Source organism: Sabethes cyaneus, chromosome 3 (assembly GCF_943734655.1).
Source record: "Sabethes cyaneus chromosome 3, idSabCyanKW18_F2, whole genome shotgun sequence".
Taxonomy (NCBI): Eukaryota; Metazoa; Arthropoda; class Insecta; order Diptera; family Culicidae; genus Sabethes; species Sabethes cyaneus.
The window spans coordinates 223338446-223351659 of record NC_071355.1 but is presented as its reverse complement, the minus strand read 5'-3'; the positions used below and the strand labels follow the sequence as shown (position 1 = coordinate 223351659).

General features: G+C 36.4%; 2 protein-coding genes across 2 annotated transcripts in view; one reads left to right on the top strand and one right to left on the bottom strand.

The window, feature by feature from the left end:
• LOC128743297 (ruvB-like helicase 2) overlaps window positions 1-13214 on the top strand; it is a 77124-nt gene that overhangs the window by 5346 nt on the left and 58564 nt on the right. The gene's annotated exons all lie outside the window — the stretch shown is intronic.
• LOC128743298 (uncharacterized) overlaps window positions 1-13214 on the bottom strand; it is a 32128-nt gene that overhangs the window by 6302 nt on the left and 12612 nt on the right. Inside the window, exons 2-5 of the mRNA XM_053839852.1 lie at window positions 12561-12800; window positions 12287-12413; window positions 11994-12146; window positions 7203-7376 (exon numbers count right to left, since the gene is read on the bottom strand). Coding sequence (XP_053695827.1) covers window positions 7203-7376; window positions 11994-12146; window positions 12287-12413; window positions 12561-12761 — 655 coding nt within the window. The 5' untranslated portion in view covers window positions 12762-12800. The remainder of the gene's footprint in view (window positions 1-7202; window positions 7377-11993; window positions 12147-12286; window positions 12414-12560; window positions 12801-13214) is intronic.

The following is a 13214-nucleotide window of genomic DNA, read 5'->3' as shown; positions in this document are numbered from 1 at the left end:
TGAGGGTATTGGGATCTTTCCACACTACGTAGTTTGCCTGCTAATACGAAATCATCACCTTCTGTTTGATCGATTTTGGCCAAATGTATTCACTTAACGCGGACATTGAATTTAGATTTAGATTTATGGTTGTGAAACATACTTATAGTTAGTTTGTACTCTCTGGTAGTGATTGCTTTCATCATTATTAGTGATGAATATTCATAGATTTATATCATTAGAGCCGATGCTTTAGCATGTATTGGTTATTATTGATGTTACTGCGGTTGGAGGCTTAGAACGAGATGATACGAATAACGTTGCGGTAATATCACATCAATATCTCAACATGTGGTTTATAACTCATGAGGGGTACTATAGACACTGTGGACACTGAGAAGAAGAGGAGAGAGAGAGCAGGTCAGCAGGAAAAATGGAATAAATATTTTTGGAAAGATGAGCAAATTTGGCAATAATTATTAATACAAATAAAAACTAACAGTATGAATGTCACATTTCATGAATAGATAGAAAAAATATTTTTAATAAAAAAAGAGTTGTTTTTAGCAGTATGATTAATTTTTATTATAATGAGAACGTTCGGTATTATGCTTAAGAATGAAAGAATGATTTACGCAACGTAAAACTTATTTGCTTTTATGAATTCTATAAAACATTTATCAACACTGTCAAAAATACTTGATGAAAATTCCAAACCTCCATAATTTACAGTTGTTCGTCATACAATACGAATATATGTATACAGCAATTCCATCAAAAAGTACTATTGAAATTTAAAAATTATTTTGCCCAAATTTTGCGTTCTTATTCCTTTTATAAAGTTAAACTTATTCGTTTCTGAAATACATTTTTTCAAAAAAATAATGTCTCGGTAATACAATGGAGGCGCATGGTATACTACTTACAATAGCAAAGACTGTTACAATGGTCTACTTTCAATAGCAATGAAATATTTTTGACTATTCTTTGCCATAAACAATCCTTTTCTTGGAATTTTGAATAGCACACAATACGCTATGTTCGAAGGCACTTATTATTTAACTTACATGCACCTCAGATTTCTCTTTATGGAGAATGGATTGTTCAATCCATACAAAACTTTGGGAAATTAAATGTGGGGTCGGAATATGCAATTAAACCAAATTTGGTTGAAATCGGAGGTGGTCGATTACAACGGATATGATCACTTGAGAGGGGATGACCCATAAATAACCTTGAAAATTGAATTTTGCAAAAAAAAACAAGATAGAATATATTAAGACCTTCTTTAAATTGATTGTTTTGACTAATACTAACATCCTGTGAAGAAAAATGTGAGGTGTATGTAAGATAAATAATAAGTACCATCGAACATAGTGTGCACGATTCACTTTCTTTGTATCACCAAGTCTATAGTTCTTTAAACAATAATGTTTTGGAAAAAGGCGCCTTTCCGAATTTCAAGATGCTATGTAAAATGGTCTTTGCTTTGCCAAAAAAAGACACCAAGACACCGTAAAAACACAAACAAAAAATTAATGTTTTCAATGTTTACAAACTACAAAAAACATTAAGTTTTAACGTAGAATTTTTACTAATAAGCTCGTTAATATACCTTTCATTTGCTATCAAAAGTTATATAAAAAAAGTAGGCAAAAATAATGATTCTTAGGACCATTCTAAATCAGAAAGGGACACCCCAAGCGCCAAATAAAAAAACATAATTCGAAAATATTTAAGCTTTTGGATTCAAATTGAAGATGAAAAGAGTTTATTTGCTATCATGCATATATACAAAATTCCTTGTTAGCTATTTTCCAAAATTTCTTAAAACAATTTTGTTAAGCATAAAGATTTAGTCAGCCAAAATTTTTTTGTTACATTGCAGATTATTTTGCAACGAAAAAAAATATTCATTAGGATAATTGTGTAAAATGCAGGAAAGAATCATATTTGAACTGAATCAAGATATTTTTTTCCTATCAAGACATCAATTTGTATTTTTGTTTTAAGACATCAAATTTAAACCCTAAAAATGTTAGCAAACATTGTGAAGTAAAACGGTTAGCCGTCTTTATTGACGTACGCGTAAAACTTTTGAATAGAGATGAAGAAAAACTACAAAAAATAATAACTACAAAAAATAAAAATAATACAAAAACTGCTTCGACGTTCTGCCAGGCGGCCTTACGGCAGAACATTAGCCATGGCCGAAGGAAACAAGGATGTCAGCATGTTGTTCTTCAGCTCTTTCGTGGCCTCTGTAATCAGCTCCGTTTTGACCACGAAATTATTGGAGTAGATCCTCCATTTGAGGTTCGATCGTAAACACTTTTTATCGATCGCAGCCTGGGAACGTTGGAAGAATTGCTTGTCTTCGGCGCAACGTTTATCTTCATCCAGTCTCTCTCCTCTAAAGATCTCTTAGCAGAATAGGCCAGCTAATAACTCTTAACATATGCAGAATCGTAACTAAAGCTTGATAAAGTGCGCCCAAGTTGATTTTCAATCGTATATAATAATATTTATTGATATACATACGATTTTCAACACAGAATTGTATAGCATTACCGAGCGAGTCGCGCTTAATCGAATATTATTGTTGTATATAAATACACTTATACACTTATACTTACACTTATAAATGTACTTATATAGTCGGAACGCATATAATTATTCCTAATCATATATATCGCCTCCAAAATGGTACGGATATGCCAATTTTACGCATCAAATACGATTTATTAGCATGCATATCTGTACGTAATGCTGAATTTTATCTTTTATATCCAGCTTTTTACGAGCCATAATGGCGGACCGCATAATCTGTGTTCGTAATATTTGAACAGCATTTTTGACATTTCCTAAATACATCGTACGCTTTCCGCACGTTCACGGAAAGTGTGAAAATAAACGTGCGACGTATTTAGAAAATGTCAAAAATGCTGTCCAAATATTACGAATCCCGTCCGCCATTATGGCTCGTGAAAAGCTGGATGCACATGAAAATGCTAGCTGGGAAGACCACATCCTCCTTTGCGTGGTACTTCTTGTAGAAGGTGGCAACCTCTTTCGGCAAGCACTTCGTGCTGTATATCTCCCCGTTTGCGCAAACTTCGAAGGAACAGCGGCTTGGACATTCCCTTTTCGCAATCGTCAGTCACAGAAGGACCTTCTTCGGTAACTTGGTAAGGGAAGATAGATTATCTGTTTGGAGGAGACGTAAAGTACCCGATAACCTACCAGTCGTTGCCGTTCAGCGTCAAGTAGGTCTCGTCATTCCATTATACCCACGATGACGCGCTTCGCTGGAAAGATGTTTTTCACCAGCACCTTCAGTCGCTCCTTCTAGGTGATTGCTTTCCACTCAGACACGGTGGACCTCCATTGACGCTTCCGTATAAAAATGCTCATTTTGGGGCCATATACTTCTTCACCGTTTTGTTGGTTACTTTGACCTTCCAGTCCAAGGCGCAGCCCACGTTGCTCTTGGCCTTCTTCTTTCGCTCCTGCTATTTTTTTACGGCAAGTCAGCGGGAACCAGGATTCTGTGCGACGCTCTTTCCTTTCTCCTGAAGGAAGAAATATTGTAAATGCCGGAACGGCTATATCCGGGGGACCCGAGGTCGATGGCTAACTTTCCTGCTTCGTTGTGGAGTTGGCAATAGGAACAAAACAATGAGCGTAGTTGTTCGACTATTTTCGCTATGGCTTAATAAACATTTACGCACCGACAAACGATAAATCCAATCAAGTTTAAGACGAATTCTACTACAGACTCGAACGGATTTACGGAGATTATCCAAACCACGAAGTAAAAAGCATGATCGGAGATACGCATATGACATAACCTTCATCTGTCACCCAATGATTGAAATCTGAAGCACACAAATTTTGCCACGGCTAGACGAGGGGCCATCTATAGCACTGTTCACACGTCTGAATATTCTGAAACTCTAGACTTTAGCTCTCAGATCGATCATTTCCTGACTGATTAACAGTCGTTACTTTTCAAATGTTATCGAAATGCAGTCTTTTCGGGGACCAAATGTCGACTCTGATTGTAGTAGTGATCCGCGTATCCCTCAGATTGGATAAAAAGGAACGGTACACAACGTCTTAAGCGTTGCTTCAATGACCCTTTCTTACGTAATTTTTGCTCTTGCCCCTTCACGCCTGTCCCCTTCTGTTTGGATCCTATCAACATCTTTGTTTCATTTCTTTCTTCCATGAGTGCCGAGCATTTTTTTCAGCACTTAGGATGCGAATAAAAATCAGGATAACTCAGAGTTGTTTTTTTTTCTTTTTTGGGAAAAAAATTTATACATAAAATTATTCCATATTGCTCCTTAAGCTTTAACTTTAACCTTATGCTTTAAACGGAATTTCATGCAAATAAACGTTATTAAGATGTCATCTCCGTTTTTGGTTTTTGGTTCTTCTCATGGTTTAGTTAAGGCAATTAAACGAAACAAATTTAAAAGCCGCAAAATAAAGAGTTATAGAAATATAGCGAAAAAACTGTTCTAGAGTTAAACGCTGGAGAGTAGAGAAACGAAAGTTAAGTTTCTATAGGTCAGATGAATAAAAATCAGGAAAAATAGGATTTATTCCAGAATCTGATTATCAGTATATCAGGAAACACACCAAAAAGTCTGGATTATCCTGAAAAATCAGAAATATTGGCATCTCTGCTTTCTTCGGCTGTCCCCTCCGTTTATTAAAAAAAACTACCGTTATAACAAAATGTAAATAATGTTTACATTGATTTCTCGATCAGGGTAAATCTAGTAATGAATTTAACTTTTATATGAAATGGGAGCTATTATACAATAACATACGTTATTAAAAATGTATTAATTTGCTAAACTTTAATATTGTAGAACTTATTGTTATTATTTCAAGAGAAAGCTATGACGTCCACGATATCACTAAGTAATTAATTGCATACACTAGCACACCGTGTGACAAACATAAGCAAAGGACTTATTTTTAACTAGCTTGAAAAACAATAATTAAATCAGACACCACAAACATAGTTCGAATCAAACGATTCATATACAGATGGAGAAGGGCTGTTAAGTAAACTTGCCTGATGTGTACTTAGTTTGCATAATGGAAATATGGTCTTACACAATGGTCAATTTCTTTATAATGCATATCCTTTGATGAGTTTTTTATGCAGGTTGATTCGGAAACGTAGACGTGAAAGCGGGTAGAAAGTTTAAAATTAAAAACATTTACTGGTAGATCAATAGCTTGAAGTGAAAAGTCGAGTGTTTTTAATTCACTACATGCTTCTGCAAGGGACTACTCATGACCGTGGCGATTTCGATGGAAACGAATGGTGGCTAAGCAAAATAAAACCTTTCAAAACTAAATTCAAGGCCAACAGGTGCCATGTTGGGAATGGTTGCGCTTTAGTGGGTTTTATAAAACGGGTGAGTTGAGCCTTTATTCACATATGAAGCAGCCCGAACGACTGCAAAGCATAATTGTAGGGACATGAAACTCATAGGTACGCTGCTGGTGAATCGGAAAAAAACGATGGCTGAACCGAGGAAAAGCGTCGAGTTTAATTGATACGACACTAATGTGACGGAGATGGTGATGCATACCTAATCGAAACCATCGTAAAATTTATTTAGCTTAGGGGGCCCCTTTATTTTTTTGTGCTGTGCATTGGAATTCAATCTTCTATATAAACCAGCTATACCTCGATAGTACGTACACCTTTGCTTCGTTTAGCGTACGTATTTATTATCGAAATGTACGTACTATCGAATCACGATTTTGGGTTTTGTTTGACATGGTTGTATTATGCTTAATATTGCATAAAATTTGCAAATTTGCATACAATATTGAATAATATATTTTAGTTGTGTTGATTTAGTATAGCAGTCATTTTTAATTATTTTTAAATCAATGATTTTGCCCTTTGTGAAGCTTGAAATGAAATAAGTAAAGCGTTGCTGGAAAATGGTCGTACTATCGAGGCAAAATGTACGTATTATCGAGGGTACGTACTATCGAGGTATACCTGTAATACAATAAATTTGTTCTATTGCTTTCAAAGACGATTGCAGAATATTGATAATGTTCAAGAACGTTTAACAATTTAATAGGATGAAAAAATTTAGTAAAACCTGAAAGGGCAAAAAGGGCCAGTAAAACACTGGCATAACCACAATTCACAATTGCGTGAAAAATGTTTTAGTTACGGCCGAAAAAATGGAAAGAATCTACGAGAAAGGGAGGAAAATGTTCCATTTAATTCTACTTATAATAGTTTTTCTTAGAAATAATAGAGTTTTTCTTTCTCGTTTATTCGGAAATTCAACTAGGATCCTCAATAATTACTCTGAAAAATTACGATCGTAGGAATTTTGCAGCGACCGATAATGTCGCACTCAATTGTCATTTTGTGGCACATTTTGGAAGGTAGAAAATAAGTGAACTTTCAAAGCCAAAGACACACTTGACCGTATCGAGAATTATACTAAATGTTAGCAACACAGTGCCACAATTACTGTGTTAGCAAATATCCACCTTCATCATGTTTGTTTGTTTTTAGTACAAGTAGGGCACGGGAGGGTGTTTTCGGCCTATGACCTAGTTCTAGTGGAAGAACAGGTGGTTTTAATGTTCTTTGAATAAAAAAATAGTAGATTACTTACAGTCTTGAGGAAATAGTTATAACACAATAAAATTGTATGTTGGAAATTATTTTTATTGGCGAAAGAAAAGGCAAATAGGCTGAATCTAGAAACCTGCTGAAAATACCCTCCCGTACCCTATGTGTCACATTATCTACAAAGTACTACAAACTACATTGACTACTTTCTAGTTTCCAGTACTCAAAAGAGAGGTAGATTCAATTGGGCTTCTGATAGAAATTTATTGTGGTACTAAAATGAAAACATAAAAAGCCTCAATGAGATGCGCGACATAACACCAGTTCTCTGATTGCAAAAAATTTAACTTAAACAAACAAAACTTAAAGGATGTTATCTCTGAAATTCAAAATAAATGCTAGTTGAGATTATGAAGATGATTTTTCACAAGCCTATAGAATAAAGTACTTTTCATACAGGGCATGAAGAGTCGTGAGGGAACAATGTGAACTATATGTAGCAAATAGATAGATAGGTAGATTAAGATGGCTTGAAGATTCTATTGTTGCTGAGAAATAGCCACAGTAGTGGAACGCTGAATGAACTTACCTCCCGAGGGGGTTGTAGGAGTGACAACTTCGCTGCTGGTTGGTGTCAGAAGAATGTTCGAGTTAGATAGGTCATCCAAGCCTCTCTCAGCGGCACCTTTTTGTATTTGCATGGCTTTACGATGGTGGCGTGTTGTAAGGCCACCAGTCTCGACATCGCGTTCCAGTCGATGACCTTTGTACGAGGGTATAGCAAGTGAAAGGATACAATGTAATATTATGCAGAAACTATATTTGTGTATGTATTAGAGCAACGGTTCACCTTGATTGGCAGCTCGTTAGGCTTATCAAGAATATTTTAAAATGAGGGCAGATTGATTTGATCGTTATTATTTTAATTTTAAATCAATACAAATAACGTTCAACCTAGCACTAAACTTCTACTTATAAATACTTAAAGCCTGGGAATCGTCATGAAACTCTTTTTTTCATAGCTCTTTATCTAGAAAGACTACAACTTCTCTATTATGTTTCTCAAATGACAATCGCCTGGTTGCCGAGCGGTACAACGCGCATTCATTCGACTGAAATGAGACGCGTACGCATGGTTGTTTATCAAAATTTACGTACAGAATGGGCCGAAAGACTAAAAAAAATCTAAAAGAAATTTTCCGATGAACTTAAACATCGCTTATTTTATTCATTAATACTCGCGTAGCGTTTCAAAAGGATCTGATTAACCTTGACAGATTCCCTTTGACGTCACTATCGTCAAATTATTACAGCGACATAAAAGCATTTTAACGAAAATTTTCTTAATATTTAGCTAAATAGAGAGGCTAGCAACCGATTCATACAAAGCTAATGTTTTAAAGTGCATTTGCATCGCCTTGGCAAGCGAAAGAGAAGAGGTACAAAGAGAATTTCTCATTTTTATTTAAATACTTTTGTAAAGTTACACGAGAATATCTCTTTAACCAGCAATCGTAGAACCAAAATTTTTGGATGAAAATGTAAGCAAATTTTCGCAACAGCTAGAAGAAATATTTTCTGGAAAAAGTTTTTAACGAAATTTTTTACGGCAGTAGAAAAGTCCCAAGGAACTTTGAAAAAAATATATTCTAAATCAAGGAAAAATCTTTAAATATTTGTTTCTTGTTAGCCAACTTTTAAAAGCTACCGATTAATGGCGGTGATCGATAGTTTGTCGGTTGTCAAATTATGGTAACTTGAGTTTTTGCCATAAAGCAAAGCATTGCTACATTCCGATTTCGAAACTTGGCCTTCTCTTTTTCTCCGACAAACTTCGCAGCCAGCTGTTATAGTCCAGGACAATTGCAGAGTTAGTGCTACGATCCTGTTTACTCTAACAGCCTCCTCCAACCGAGATTGGAAAGAATGATGACGGGTTTGTTAGACTAGCGCCATACCTCGGAGCTCACTGCACAATGGGCAAAAACGAGCTCGTAATCCCAAGAATTAGAAGCCGCTGATTTGGAATCTTACAAGATACCTATTCCTATGTAAAAAATGTAGGAAATCGATTGGTGATGGTTTCATCCTGCGCATACTTCGGGAAGTGGTCCATTTTGCCCTATTATCCTCAAAAATCGTGATAAAGGCTAAAAAATTTATTTACCGCCTGTTAAATGAACTCAAATAGCTTTCAAACGTTGTCAAAACACCAGAAGAAACAAAACCCATTCATTCCACACTGTGCGAAATGCAAGAATATGTCATTTTGCCCAATTCACCCCTAAATACATAGCAAAACCTAATTAAAGCGATTAAAATTAATTCAAAGACAGGGAAACAAACTCGAATAGCCCCAGTACATTTGAAAGACATCAGGAGAGTTGAATGTCATCGATTTAGTACCGTGATGAATTCACAATCGGTCTGTTTTGCCTGATTCTCTTCTAGATCTACAAAAAAACGTTCATTTGCATTCGAACCAACCAAACCAACGTTTATTTGCTATTGCGTAAAAAATTCGTAATTTTTCAACGATGGTGTCTTTAGAGAAGTTTATCAATAAAATACAGCATTTTAATCTATTAGAGTGATCCTATATTTATCTATCAGGGTGATACAAACTTTTGTTTTTTGAATGCGTCCAAAAAGTTTTTTTGTTCAGAAAATTTGTAGAACACACTAAAATGAGCAACTTTGCTGTGTATAGTAGCTATATATCTCTTACTAGCTGCGAGATAAAATAATATGCTTAAAAAGTACACCTAAAAATCAATTCTGCACAATAACTTTGCATCCAATTAATTTATTGCTTTCAACTGTTCTCCAAAGCTATTTAGTATGATAAAATACACATTTGTTCTAAAGACTGTTTTTTTATCCGAGTTAGTTTTAATCGCTTTAATTAGGTTATCTGTGATATATGGGGGTGAATTGGGCAAAATGGACTATTCTTGCATTTCGCACAAGATTACATTGATGGGATTTTATTCTTCTGATGTTTTGACAACATTTGGAAGCTATTTGAGTTCATTTTATATTATTTAGTTTAGTTTAGTTCTATAATAGGGCAAAATGAACCAATTCCCGACTAAACATGAGATTAGTCTATTTCATAGGAACGTGGCCTTTCCCCGAAAACCCGCGCTGAGAATCGCGGCTAACACACTGACAGACGAACAACGTCTCGTGTAGTACCTTGCAAGTCATAAGGGCCTGCATAGTGTCGTCGTCCTGCCAGTAAAAACAAGTTAGATTTAAACTTCTCGGTCGGCGACTATTCACTGTAGACGGCGGGAGGGGCACAATTTGTGTCTAAAACTCAACCAGACGCGTCGCTATCTTAATAAGTGGGTTTTGCAGTCTCCTTTTGTCCAGCGCCTCTGCGGTTCAAAGGTACATGGGTACCAGCGAGCCACATACCCTGGCGGGTGTTGTGGGTTCGAATCCGGTTATAATATCAGATTATAGCTTGGTTTGACCCATGCACCTTCCAGCATTGGAAAAAAGGTAGGAGTCAAAACGACTACTTGTTAAGCGTAACTAACAATACCCCCCTCCTCCTCACCTTTCCGCTCTTTCTCCTCCTCCACCAACAAATTTTCATTTCTTTCCCCTACCGTCCCTTGATCAGTTGTAGAACCACCGTTTCAAAAAAAATATTAATATGTATGACAGCATTTCAAGGTCAAGACTAAAAACATGAGATTAGTCTATGCACATGTATAAAATTTTAAGAAATTTATTTTGGGATTGTTTGGTCTAAACCTGTACAAGGGCTTTTGAAAAAAAACCCAAGTGGAATCCACACTCCATAGGAAATCTATCTTCTTTATTTAATGTTGATTCAGAACATTGTTTTTTTTCCTGTGTTGACTCATCACTGTGACCAGTATAGTTGACCTATTGTGATATTGCCCGGGTGTTTGCTGTATGACCTGCACTGCATTTCTTTTTGCTATAATCGCTATTGAATGGGCGATATGCTTATTAAGGGGGCATAGTACTTTTTACACCATATTTTTTGCCTTATTTCAAATATTTTTTTCTCGATAACGCGAAAAGCGAATCGATTCGGGTTTATTGCTTGCTAAACATTGCACTTTATACTAATATTTGCAGTTTTGTTTGCATATGTGAACCTCTTCCCCTCTCCCCTACGGCTCCTTGAACATGATCATGCGAAAAAAACATGATTTGCGGTACCATGGATTGGCGCTGGGGGGCTTATCCGAATTGAAAAATTCCAAAACGACATGAAAGAATATTAAATTATCTCGTGTTTGACCCATCCTTTTTTTAAAATTCGAACGCATAACAAAATGGCGGACATTCAAACATAAAAGTAAGGTTTTTAGCCGAAAAAATTGACTTTAAACATTTCTTAAAAATACAAAAATTGTAATATCGAAAAAAGGATGGGTCAAACACTAGATAATTTTGTTAGCTTTGAAACAAAAAAAGAATCATGAGAATTGCTTTAGCCGTTCTTGAGATATTTATGGTACCGACTTTCAAAACCTGGTTTCGAGAAAAACGACGTTGAAGTTTTTATTCGCTGTGTAATCGCTCCAGACATGCGCGGTACAAATAGCTGTAACTTTGTCAATTTTTGGAATTCATCGAAATGACTTGAAACACATATGGTCAAAATGTTAATCTTTCGAAATAATCAATAAAAAAAATTTTGATTTTTTTAAATTGAAAAAGTACCATGCCCCCTTAAATTTTATGCGTGCTTGTGTGTATTGTGGGGTTTAGCCTTCCTTCAAAGCTTGATCTGCTTTACCCACTTATTCCTCACTGCCAGTACTATCCCATGTTATAGCCGTCCGAGGACTCATTCGTTCCTCTGGCCAGTACACTTAACTATAGGAGGGACTTTTGCACTGCCAAGAGTGGGTAAATTTAGAATTCAGCATGAAGGAAAAGTAAATAAGGTGGGGTAGCCTGAGAATAAACCCATGCTAAAGTCACTTGACATCGAATGGCTTGATTCTGCTAAGATTCGAATCTACGACCACTCGCTTATCAAAGCAGACTCGGTAACCTTGCGGTTACGGAGCCCCTAGACGGTTCCCAACCTTTTTCGGTTCGCGAACCCCCTGGCGGATTTCCCTATACTATTCTGCAGCGAACTAAAGTTTTGGCGAACCCCTGGGGGTTCGCGGACCACCATTTGGGAAACGCTGCCCTAGAACATTGTTTGAATGGTTTAGCGCAATTTTCACAAAATCAGAAAGAATAGTTAAATGAGTATTACGTGTACGTATCACATATTCACAAAGTTAATTAGGCTTGCCACGGATTTAATTTTGGTCTATTTTTATCACGATGAACGTTTGCTCATATTGTTTATTATCAAAAACCTGTAACGTACCTGATCTCGATCGTGTGAGTTGCCGCTGGACGTAGTCCTCGAGGTCCTGTTCCTCCCGATTACTTATCACACAGTTCAATATGATAAGAAAGATGCCGAGGCCGACGGCGAACAGCCCCGTGCATACCAGTTCATTCCACCACGAGCCTTTACCTATTAGAATATGTAATTAATCGTTAATTTGGACTTAAATTTCAGTATGATGTCAATAGTTATTTCTCTCCAATTGATCCAAAAGTTAAAACACGTTAATTCACACACAAACTCTGTAAAAACAGGCACCGAATACTTACCCAGCAGATGCCACGATTGTGAAGGTTGATTCGATAAATTATCCGGAAAAAATCCAGCACCTAATAAAAAGATTCCGAACACTACAAATACGACTCCTATATGAAGCATACCAATGCTTGTAACTACCTGCAGCGAAAAAAAGCAATCGAAATAACATTAAAAACATACACATCTTTTACCATCCTGTTTTGAGTATGAGCGACGAGCGTGCAATGCATCGCTGGCGCTGGCTGCTGTTGCTGCCAGGAATTACAATCTACTTCAATCACGTACTTTGGTATCTAGGTTATTGTTATCTGTGACATGCACTTTGTGCGGGTGGAACTTTCGCCGAGTCGAACCATGGGGCGAGTGCGTATCCCCACTTTCCGAGCTTTGGATACTGTACCGGCGTTCGCGGGCCTTGCGCTGATTGTCCCGCCGCTTCCGCTGACGTTTGATGGCCAGCGCCGAATGAATGCCGACTGCATGCATGTTGACGCGGTATGGATCACGGCTCCAACTAGGTAGTTGCTGGAGAAACGAAAATATGTATGTAAAGTACATTAATGTTTACGTAAAATAGATAGGTTGCAATGAAAAAATATTAAAAACAGTCTACTAGAATCCAACGTAGAATGAATAGATTAAGAAATTTTAAGATTGATTAAAAAAATCGAAACAAAATTAGCGCTTATAAACAGTTAATTTATTTTCAGGCTTTCATAAAAAATTATCAAAAGTTTCGGTACAATGATGTTCAACATATTTAAAATCTATTAACGGGTGACAACTAAAATTTTGGAATTTTTTCAAGGCCCCAAACGAGCTCAGAGAAAAATGAGAGTATGTATAAGTTAGCTCTCTCTCCTCTTTTTATCAATATTTTTTGTTTTATTTATGCTGTTTTGCTTAAAATGGCGTCGAAACAAGAAGCGTTTCGGGAGC